Source organism: Sorex fumeus, unplaced genomic scaffold, assembly GCF_029834395.1.
Source record: "Sorex fumeus unplaced genomic scaffold, SorFum_2.1 ptg000008l, whole genome shotgun sequence".
Taxonomy (NCBI): domain Eukaryota; kingdom Metazoa; phylum Chordata; class Mammalia; order Eulipotyphla; family Soricidae; genus Sorex; species Sorex fumeus.
In genome coordinates, this window is record NW_026606065.1 from 79,772,549 (window position 1) to 79,784,731 (window position 12,183).

The following is a 12,183-nucleotide window of genomic DNA, read 5'->3' on the forward strand; positions in this document are numbered from 1 at the left end:
CTACTCTGAGAGCTGACCCAGACTTCTTTCTTTCTTCCTCACCAGCCCTGCCCCTGCCCCCAATCCACTCTCCCAAAGTTGATTCTTAACTGGTGTGGAGGAAATAAATTGAAATGACTTTCAAAATAAGTCTGTCGATGATTCTGACAAGGACCATTTTAATTTGGTCCTTCACTTTAAAGGGAAGAGCTTGGGGGCAGGATTGTGGCTCAGTGTTAAAGTACATGTTTTACATATGTGAAGCTCTGGGTTTGATCCCTGGCACCATGTAAACATATTAGGCAACGAATATCCTGTTTTGATTTTTATATTCTCTCCTCTAGAAAATATCTTCAGAGATAGTAAACACGCAAGAAATAACTGAAGCAAAGCTGAGTCAAGTTTAAGTAAATAAAATAGATTTATCTAAAAGCATCTGTTGATCAGATGGGTGCTAATGGGAAAGTCATCTGCACTTTACATCGATGTACGGACTACTGTTGTCAGCAGCCAGAAGCCCCATCTAGTTCCTCAATCCTGACACACATCAATACTGCTTAGTGGCTCAAAAGAGCACATGCACAATGCAGTCGCCAGAGAGCAAGCTACCAAGTACCTCTACAGTGCTGTGTAGAAGAAATTTTTAGAAATACATTGTTAATGTTAAATTGCCTTTTTGTAATTTACATAGTAGAACGCACACTAAACAAGACCACGTTAGAAATTGAGAATAAAGCACTAGTAGAAGAGAAAGTAGCAATAGGTCTTAAATAACATTTAAAGTATTTTTTGTTTACTTCTGAGAAGAATTCACTTGAAATGAAGGAAATGCCAGCAACTTGGTGAATATTTCAAGACTGCATTGGTGACAAAGCAGGAATGAAAAAGTTGTCAAGTATTTCATTTCATTACCTTAGCAATACACTATTCATAACACTTTTTTAGTATCTTTTGCTGTTGCTTAAAATATGTAACAATTCTCAGGAGAAATCTTAAGAGGCCAATATAGCTAACAAATTTGTCATTATTAGTAGCTATTTTTATTTACAGCAGCAACCAACTCATGCCAAACGCAGTAGCAAGGTTTCCACTTGAAAATATATATGTATATATTACTTTAGATTTATTTATGACCTCATTAAGTATCATAAAGCTCACAGCTGAAATGCTGTCAGAATGTTTTGAAGTGCACATCTTGTGGCATTTAACCCTGCTTTACATTGATGGAAGAAAATGAGGCATATAGTTATCATTATGGGCTCCACTATACTCATCTAATTTGACTCCTTTTCTTTCTTTTTCTGCCCTCTGGATAAATGAAACCTTGCTCAGTATGCCCTTTCTGGTTGCCATGGCAATGAGTATCACACACAGCTAACCTTTTCATTCACTATGTTGCTATTGTCCCCTGGAACATCTTCTGAAGGTTGTTTTCCTAGAGTAACCATAGAGCAGTCATTATCTGTTGATTTGGTGTCCTTGTTTGAATTCTTTTCTTGTCCTGTCTGGAGCTGACTATCAGACTTGTAGGCCAAAGCCGGTATAGTGTTTACTAAAATTAACTGTAATGGTTTTTTATTCTCCTTGTACTGACACTGAATATATCTCGAGAAAGCAGACCTATAGGTCTTATTGAATAGTGTGTACACTAGGGGGTTAACAGCAGAGGAGAGGTAACCAATCCAGACAAACACGTTGAGCAGGGCTCCGATGACATCCTCATTGCAGGATTCTTTGCAGATGACAGCCATGATATTGGTTATGAAGAAGGGGCACCACATCACCACGAACAGAAAGAAGACGATGCCCAGCACCTTGCAGGCTTTCTGCTCATTACTGATGGACTGCATAGTCCTCCTACCATAGGACCCTGGTTCCCTGTGGATGGACCGCTGAAAGAGCTTTTCCGAAGACAGGGAACTCTGAGGGAGGAAGCTGAAAGAAGATAATTTGGACCGTGTGCCAAGATCGCTCACACACAGAGTGGCTTCTTTCTGGAGTGACTTGATAGTCAGAAAGTAGGTGATCACCATAATGGTTAAGGGAATGAAGAATGACACAAAAGAACCAATCAGGACAAAGTTGTCATCAGCGAGTAAGCAGCTCCCTTCTTTAAAGACCTTGGAATCGTCCTGTAGTCCAAAGACAGGTATTGGCATAGATATACCTGGAGGTAGAAAAATGATATGGGATTATTAAGGAATTGAGTACATGAAGGGTACAGCATGGTACATAATGGTGGGTGTTCAAAGGATTTTACATCAACATTGGTTAAGAAGCTTAACATATACTTAAAGCATTGCTTTTGAAAGTTATTGATTTACTCATGGTTTAAAATACTATAGATATTTCTAGAGTTTATCTTTCCACCTTTATTCGTATAGAAAGGTGCATATATAACCTTACTTCACCTACTTCAAAAGTTTTAATACCATTTTTATGGTTCTCCTTTATTCCTTTCTGAAAGTATTTGGTATGTTTTAAATGAGCATTTAAAATTCCCTTAGGCTTATTTAATAAATACATATCAATCTTTATATGTTCCTACATAGATGATACTTTACTTATCAAGAAATGCAATAAATCACCCATGGACAGTAGAAATGGGGCCAGGAGGACTAGCCCACAGTTAGAAGTTTGTCACAAGTGAGGAAAGTGGGAGAGAGCAGTTAGGGCAGAGAAGAGACCACTTGACAATGATAGTTGGAAATGATCACTCTGGACAAGAATTGAGTGCTAAAAGTAGGTAAAGGGATATACATGATAACCTAACAGTATCTCAAATAATAATGACCAAAGGGATGGGGGAAGGAGAGAGAGAGAGAGAGAGAGAGAGAGAGAGAGAGAGTGAAACGAGGGGAAAAATTGGGGACATTGGCATTGGTGGTGGAAAGTGTACTCTGGTGAAGGGACAAGTGTTGAAACATTGTGTGACTGACACCCAATCATGAACAACTTTGTGACTGTTTATCTCATGGTGATTTAATTAAAAAAAGGAAAAAATCAATCTGACTTCAAGAAATATGATATTGTATATATTAAATCCTAAAATTCCCACCAAGTAACTGCTAAAAACAATAAACCTATACTATATTTAAAAAAAGAAATGCAACATATCTAACTCTTTTCTTGCAGTGTGTCTGTATTATAACATATTTATTAGTTAAAGAAAATAGAGACAGTACAAAGTAAGCATTGATGTCACTAATTAGAAATAACAGCTATTAACCATGTGGTACTTTTTATTTTAGATACACATACACACACTATGCATTCACCATACACAATTTAAAACAGAATTGGAATTCTATTTTATTAGCAGTTCTATAATTCTTTTTTTAAATCTAACTATATCACAAGCATGATTCATAAAAATGACTGTTTAAAATCATAAGCAAAATATGTTATTTTTAGAAAAATTTAAAAATCCAAAGAAAAATAATAGGTATTCTCAATAGTCACAGCCAGCCATAAAGCACACTTTCTGTAGTTTCTTCTTCCACATATGAACATATACATATTATCTTGAAAAAAATCCCAGACATCCAAGTATTCAATTTGATTTTTTTTTGCTTTTTTGGGTCACATCTGGCAATGCACAGGGGTTACTCCTGGCTCATACACTCAGGAATTACTCCCGGCAGTGCTTGGGGGACCATATGGGATGCTAGGTATCGAACCTGGGGCAGCCGCGTGCAAGGCAAACGCCTTACCTTCTATGCCATTGCTTCAGCCCCATCAATTTGAAATTTTTTGATTGCATATGCAATTTACTATGCATAGAAACTATGCTCTGGAAAACTTGAATTTTGCCCCCCAAAAACCTAACATTATACTGGTGGAAGGAGGTGGACGCTCTGGTGATGAATGTGGAGCTGGAATGTTGTGTGCATGAAGAGTATGGTTAACAGTACTGTAAATCATGATACCTCAATTTAAAATACTTCAATTAAAAAAATAACCCAAAAGTCTAATGATATCAGGGTAATACTCTTCTAGTAAAAAATTAATTACTTTTAAATATCCTTAAATAGTAAATACAGTGTTCAAATGTCCCACTAAAGTCATTCTATATTTTTTATGGGAGAGTATAAAGGTAGATTACCAAAACCAAACAAAACACAAAAGCTACCATATACTTTCAGTTGCCAAATACAAGAGTTAGGCACAAATTGAAATAATACATGGGAGCAGGAGTTCAGGGCCATTTGCTCTTTTACTTAAATTGGGGGCACTTGAAAGCTCCCTTAGGCATAGGACTTAATGCAGAAATGGAAGTAGAAGTAAGCAAAGCAACACTTAAGCTCTAACCATGTCCATTTCTTCTTCAGATTAGGCCCTTGTTGCAGGTACAGTATAGAGCACTGTCTTGCAGTTCGGGGGCAGTGGGAGTGTCATTCTCCCTAAGATGCACAGAAATGATCAACCAAGAAGGGAATAACTGGTGTGATGGGCAAAAAAGAAATGAATCAAATACTCTGGACTTTATTAATTTTAGTCATATTCTTTAATAAATCAGCTTCAGGTTGTTTCTTTTGTGAAAGGGTAGACTCCACAGAGGCATCCTGGAAGAAAACTGGAACAAAATTCCTTGCTCATGTTTTCCACTCTCCAATTCCCAGCACTGGCCCACATGCTAAGAGCCATTCTAGTAGACTGCCATCCCCTGGTGAGTACCTCAACCAAGTACTCACTCCACCAATGACAGGGAAGGGAAGGGCAAGGTAGGAAGAAGAACAGGAATGTTGGCAGAGGGAGGAGAGAAAGTGTTTGGTAATTGGCTGTAGAGATAATGATATTATTAACTTCTGCCATGGTGACAAAGGGTCTCAATAAATTTTAATTTTGTGCAGCTGGAACTGTTTATTTGTTTTTCTAAGTGATGAATTATTATCATTACTTTTAGTCATGATACATGCGAAATATCAGGTCTACCCCAAAGGTATATAATTTTGTTATGAAAGTTTTGGGTGTCTATTTTCCAGATTAGTACAAAGACAGTCATTGCCTTGAGCATCTTCTGTCCTGAGTATTTACGACCTAGAGACAATTATTAAGTAACAATTATTAACTAACCAGATTATGGACTCACTAAAACACCCAGTTCTTTAATCAGTTGGAATTCAAAAGAATGCCCTTGTTTTTGCAGAGAACACAAACACATCCTCTTCAGAATGTCTTAACTTATGTGCCCAGAAAGGGAAATGGTGGCTGGAATCTCATCACTGGTGTCATTCAGTTGCCTGGGATAAAGAGCCATGTAAAAGGTGGTGTGGCAAGAGGACACAAGCAGGCTCTCTAGAAGGAGAACCTTAAATTAGAAGGCAGGCTCAAACTGATGAGGCATTGTACTGGCCATATTCTCTCTCTTAAATGTAACAACCAAAAAATCTCAATTTGCCAGATGTCATTCTTTCTCAGTATCTCAAGATAGACGGTTAGCAAGGTTTGAAGAAAGAATAACTAGACAAAATGCTACATTATGAAAGAGGGAACATATTTTGTTTGGAGGCCACACCCAGCTGTGTTCAGGGCTTACTCCTGTCTTTGTGCTCCTGGGTGTCATAGTGATGTCGGTGATTGAAGCCAAGCGGACTGCATACAAAACAAGCACCCTATCTGCTGTGCTATCTCTCCATCCAAGGAGGAAGATTTATGATGTTCAAGAAGGACAGTTGGGGGGGGGGGAGGAAGAAGGACAGTTATATAGACTTTGAGGGTGCAGTAAGTAGTTCACGAACACGCTGCTACCAGGAGAGAGGAAGTTGCTGGCTGGCACCCAAGACTGAGGTCACAGCCATCTCTGCTGCATTTTCTGGCAGCTTTGTTTGATAATAGCTGCTTTTGGAGGCCTAACAGATTCTTTCACTTGAAATTTCTGCATATAAAGCATTTTTCCTTTATGAACAAATAGTAGCTTGAGCTCAGTGACTATGCACTTTGTTTATTGATTTTCTTTTAAGTGGGGAAAGCAGCCATCAAGATGCAATATCAGTATTGAATGTTTGAGACAGACAATTAAATGAATGAGAGACTTTGATGAATGTGAGGAACATGAAGGCAGTGCTTTGTGACTTGCTTTAGTTTATATCCTGCTTGTTCTCTTTTCCTCAGGTAGTATCCTACCTGACAGCAGCCTGGGAAAATGGTCTTAATGCTGAAGCACTGACTCAAAGACAAGCTTTATTCTTGATCCTGCATTTTCACACTTAATAGCAGGACTGGATTTACTGCTGAGACAGTATCTCCTTGAGAAACGCAAAGGTGAAGGCTGCTTTACTAGCTTGTGATTCTCTCCAGGGGCTCAGCTGGGGCAGGGGCACGCAAGGGAAAGAAACAGACTTCAGAGCTCCTCTGCCAAAAGAGCGGATTTGGGCTCAGACCCTAAATTTCCCCTGAAACTACTACTTTTCCTTTACATTTGAATTCGTGCTGATTTATTTCTTTTTTCCCCTCCAAATCATTGGCAGAAAGTACTACAAATGAAGACCTCAGAAGAGTCAGGCTGTGGGGAGAGAGATTGAATGAGTTCTAAGCCACTGCCACCTGGGGCTGGCACTCACCATCCTTCTCACATACAGTGTAAAGGTCAAGAGTTGCTAAATTCCTTAAATCTGTGATCTGCTGACAAGGCTGATGCTCTTAAAAGTGAGAGCTAGAAAAGCACACCAGTTACCCCAAAGATTATGTTTCATTTTAGGTTGATCCTGAATAGCTCTTCTAATGAATTATAACTTTATGATATACCTTTACATATGCCTACTCGTTATCAATTTTTTTCAAAATTGTAAAAGTTACCCCCATTGTAAGTGCCAAATGGGTAAACATTTTATTTTCCAGACACTTTCAGCAAAATGAAAAGACCTCCTAATGAACGGAAGAAGATATCCATATGTCATATATCAGGCAAGGGATTAATGTCCAAAAAACACAAAGAACTTGTAGAACTTGTAAAACACCACAGCAATCAACCCAATTAAAAAATGGCAGAGGATCTAAATACGTAATTTTTTTCTCTCTTTCTTTTTCTTCCTTCCTTCCTTCCTTCCTTCCTTCCTTCCTTCCTTCCTTCCTTTCTTACTTTCTTTCCTTCCTTCTTTTTTTCTTCCTTCCTTCCTTCCTTCCTTTCTTTCTTTCTTTCTTTCTTTCTTTCTTTCTTTCTTTCTTTCTTTCTTCCTTTTTTGTCTATTTGGGTCACACCTGGTGATGCTCAGGGGTTACTCCTGGCTCTGCACTCAGGAATTACTCCTGGCGGTGCTCAGGGGATCATATGGGATGCTGGGGATAGAAACCAGGTGAGCTGTGTGCAAGAGAGATGCCCTACCTACTGTACTATTACTCTAGCTCCTGAATAGGTACTTCTTAATAGAAGATATATGAGTAAAAAATAAGCACATTACCTCTTACTCTTAGGGAAATGTGAATTAAAACACCTTGAGCTATTACCTCACACCGGTTAGAGGCTTTGGTCAAAAGACTCTTGAAACAGGTGTGAGAGGACTTGGAAAAAAACATGCAGTATTTATGGAAATGAACTGGTGCAGCTAGTATAGAAAGCAAAATGGAGATTACATCCAACTTTAAAAATCCCATAAGATCCAGTTATTCCTCTTTTGAGTATTTACCTCCCAATGTAGAAATACATTCTGAGAGATACATGTATGCACCCCCACCCCAGGTCATGGAAGCATTGTTTATAAAAGTAAAAACTGAAAGCAATGTAGGCACCCATAAACCGATGATTGGATAAAGATGTGGCATATACATATTCAATGGAATGGTATATATACACTCACACATATGTAGAGATAAAGCTATGATAAATAGAAAATCCTGCCACTTGCATCAACTTGGATAGGTCTAGAAAGTGTATTATGATTCATAAAATAAGTCAGAGAAGGATAAACACTAAATTATTTCATTCAGTTATGGTACATAAGAAATAAAATAGATTAACTATAAGACAAAAGCAAACATTAGACTATAAGACCAAATGGTAGCTATCCGAAAGAAAGAAAGAAAGAAAGAAAGAAAGAAAGAAAGAAAGAAAGAAAGAAGAATAGGTGTGTAAATCAGGTAAATATGGTGAAGTATGGAATTGGACTTTTAATGGTAATTTTTTAAAAAATAGGGGTCATTCCAGCAGAACTGGGGTGGTCCAGAAGTCTCCCATGGCAATGCTTTCCCAGAGATATGGGTCTGAAGGTGTGATGCTCTGCCCAGCAGTGATATGGGGCACTATATTCAATAGTGCCAGGAGGAGCATGAGATTTTAGGGATGGAATTCAGGTCCTTCGTATACTGGGCATATGCTCTACACTGGAGCTCTCTCCCAGGTACCCCTGGATTAAGTAGTAAATACAGTTGTTCACTTTAACTGAAGTATACCGGAAACATAAGTAGCATTGTAGCACTGTCCTCCGGTTGTTCATAGATTTTGCTGGAGCGGGCATCAGTAATGTCTCCATTGTGAGACTTGTTACTGTTTTTGGTATATTGAATATGCCACGGGGAGCTTGCCAGGCTCTGCCGTACAGGCAGGATACTCTTGGTAGCTTCCCGGGCTCTCTTCAAGAGGGATGGAGGAATTGAACCTGGGTAAGCCACATGCAAGACAGACGCCCTACCCACTGTGCTATCATTCCAGACATAGTGACTTTTAATTACTACATTAGTGATAGCATATTATTTTATTAAAAAATAAAGAATGTTGTGTCCAATTGCTAAAAACCTTATTTTTTATTAAAAAATCCATATTTATTGAATTTGTGTGATTTATTGATAATCATACTTAAGTTTAGGGACAAAGTCAAGACTCAGACCTGGCTTGATAAATTCTTATGGTTGATTTTTTTTCTTTACCTACTCATTTGTTCTGGTAGTGGTAGTTATAAAAAGTGTGGTTCAGAATGGAAAAGAATATTTACCCAATACCCATCTGATAAAGGATTAATATCCAGGATATACAAGATACTAGCGGAATTATACAAGAAAAAAACCTTCAATCAAAAATGGGGAGAAGAAATAAACAGAAGCTTGCTCAATAAAAGAAATACAGATGGCCAAAAGGCACATGAAAAATTGCTCCACATTGCAAGTCATCAGGGAGATACAAATCAAAACAACAATGAGTTATCATTTCACACCACAGAGACTGGCACACATTCAAAAGAACTAAATCAACTAGTGCTGGCGTGGATTTGGGGAAAAAGGGACGCTCTTTCACTGTTGGTGGGAATGCCAACTGGTACAGCCTTTTTGAAAAACAATATGGACAGTCCTTCAAAAACTAGAAATTGAGCTTCCATATGTCCCCGGAATACTACTTCTGGGAATATATCCCGAGGGTGCAAAAAAGCACAGTAGAAATGACATCTGTACCTATATGTTCATTGCAGCACTTATCACAGTAGCCAAAACCTGGAAACAACCCAAGTGCCCAAGAACAGACAACTGGTTAAAGAAACTGTGGTACATCTATACAACAGAATACTATGCAGCTAGAAGGAGAGATGAAGTCATGAAATTTGCTTATAAGTGGATAGGCATGGAGAGTATCATGCTAAGTGAAATGAGTCAGAAAGAGAGGGACAGATATAGAAAGACTGCACTCATTTGTGGAGTATAAAATAACATAACACGAGACTGACACCCAAGGACAGTAGATACAAGGGCCAAGGAGATTGCTCCATAGTTGGAAGCCAGCTTCATGAGCAGGGAGGTGGGGGCGGGGGATAAGGCAGCTGGAATGGAGAAGAGATCACTGACAAAATGATGGTTGGAGGAATCGATCTGGATGGGATATGTGTGTTGAAAGTAGATAAAGGAGCAAGCATGATAACCTTTCAGTATCTGCATTACAAACCGTAATGCCCAAAACTAAAGATAGAGACTATGGGGAATATTGTCTGCCATGGAGGTGGTGGGAGCGTGGGAAAGGTAGGGGTATACTGGGGATATTGGTCGTGGGAATGTGCACTGGTGGAGGGATGGGTGTTTGATCATTGTGTGACTGTAACTCAAACATGAAAGCTTGTAACTATATCTCACAGTGATTCAATAATTTAAAAAAATACTTTATTAGAAATCCTTAACATTTATTTTAGGAAAATTGATATTCTTAAAATCTTCAAATTTTGCATCTATATACATTTTGGAGGGAAAGATGGAGCTTTTATCAGACTATCAGAAAAGTATCTTCTACCAATGTAGGTAATAATCAGTGAATTTTAGCAATGCTTTACTTACAATATTTTTTCCTTGTTTTTGTGCTCAGGGCTCATCCTGGTGGTGCTTGAGGGGCCAAACTACTCAGTCAGTGCAAAAATTTGTCTTACTCCATGTGTCTCTGGCCCTGATTTACTTATAGAAAAGTACACACATACACACACAGGCACACACACACACACACACACACACACCTACAACTCCATGGCTAACATTTCTCAGCTGGAGTCATATAGTCCACTGTAGGCCCCCTGGATATTCTAATGGGGTCTCAGGTGAAGTTTATGTAAATGGGGACCACAGCATGAGACTAAGTAGGGCAGGTAGGCCACTAAAAGAAGCCCAAACAGGTAGACCAAGAGACCATCAGAAAGAAACAAGTTCAAAAGGGGGCCATAGTCAGGAAAAGGTCCAGAAATATTGCTTAAGACCTTGGTGCATGTTTTCTAGTTTTTTTCATTCTTTTTCTTGGATGAGAGAGGGGTGGAATTTGGGCCCCCACCTAGCTGTGTTCATGGCTTATTCCTGCTCAGTACTCAGGGATCATTTCTTGTGGTGCTTTGAGAACTGAACCTGGTCGTCTGCATGCAAGGTAAACACTTTAACCTGTGTCCTAACTCTCCAGCTTTATGTTTTCTTCATCCTTTAATCTCAACATCAACATATCCTCTAGTCAGAAATTTGAAGCCAGATATTTTTAAAAAACTATAAATCCTCAGACTCAAAACCGATGTTCTTTTTATGCTGTAGGAATTCTCCACTTTGGCCACATAATAGAATCACCTGAAGAAATTTTCAAAAATTATATTGTCTGTGCTTCATTCTGAGAGGTTCTGATATTAATACGTAAAAGATACTAATGCTCAGTAGAAACTTTACAGGTACTTTTATTACAAAAGAGCACCTGGGTAAAGCTAATATACTAATAAACTCAAGGTGATAATCCACAATGCATGGTGTTAAAAGCTTCATGAAAGTGTCTTTAAAAAATAAAACAAAGGTTGGAGTGATAGCACAGTGGGTAGGGCATTTGCCTTGCACGTGGCTGACCCGGGTTCAATTCCCAGCATCCCATATGGTCCCCTGAGCACCTCCACGAGTAATTCTTGAGTGCAGAGCCAGGAATAACACCTGTGCGATACCGGGTGAGACCCAGAAAGAAAATAATACATAAAAAAATGGAACAAGATGAAATGAAGTTTTATACATTCACCCTTTGCTTGTACTAATTAAATCTATCAGTTTCCCCATTGACTCAGGCTAACTTCCTAAAAGCACATCAGAGCAGAGGGCTGATGGAGAGGAAAAGAACTTTCCTTCCTGTCCATGCCCAGTTTGATCCTGTTATCTGGAAAAAAAATGCATAGAGTTGATGTCACACTGTTAAGTCGCAAATCCTTGCTTCAGTTCTCTGACTGTTGTGCCAAAGTCTCCAGAAATATTTTAACCCTGTCTCTATCCTAGTGAATGTCTGATACCACATCTCCTGCAAGACTCTTGAAGGGGTTTAAACAGAGTCTAAGCGGTCCCTGACCCTGTTCCCTGGAAAAACAATATCTGCTCTCCTCTTCTCTCTCTTCTCCCTTTCTATTTAATACCCAGAGGTCATGCTTTCACCACCATGCTCTGGCACTGGGATAGTCTGACTTCTGAAATGTAAATGTGGGTTCTCAAATATACTGTGGCACCCAAAACTGCCCACACCTTCCCTTTGAGGCAAACTGATCCCTCTGCCCCTGACAATAGTCACAAAACACAAACTGAATCTGAACCAGGTGGTGGTGGCATTTGAAACAACTTCAGAGCCTTGTTTTTCAGCTGGAATCACAAGAGAGCAAGTTTACATTCTTCTAGTCAAACTTCACCCCTACTTTTTTTGAATAAATAAGTAGATACCTTATTCACCCTCAGATATGTATATTTTTGGCTTTTTTTGTTTTATACTGCCTAATTAGCAAAATGTGCATGGACAAATTT

The 12,183-nt window shown here is 38.8% G+C and overlaps 1 protein-coding gene across 1 annotated transcript in view; it reads right to left on the bottom strand.

The window, feature by feature from the left end:
* Nucleotides 1–1,122: 1,122 nt before the first annotated feature.
* HTR2A (5-hydroxytryptamine receptor 2A) overlaps nucleotides 1,123–12,183 on the bottom strand; it is a 59,841-nt gene continuing 48,780 nt past the window's right edge. The window contains exon 3 of the mRNA XM_056109787.1: nucleotides 1,123–2,146. Within this exon, the coding sequence (XP_055965762.1) occupies nucleotides 1,344–2,146 (803 nt within the window). The 3' untranslated portion in view covers nucleotides 1,123–1,343. The remainder of the gene's footprint in view (nucleotides 2,147–12,183) is intronic.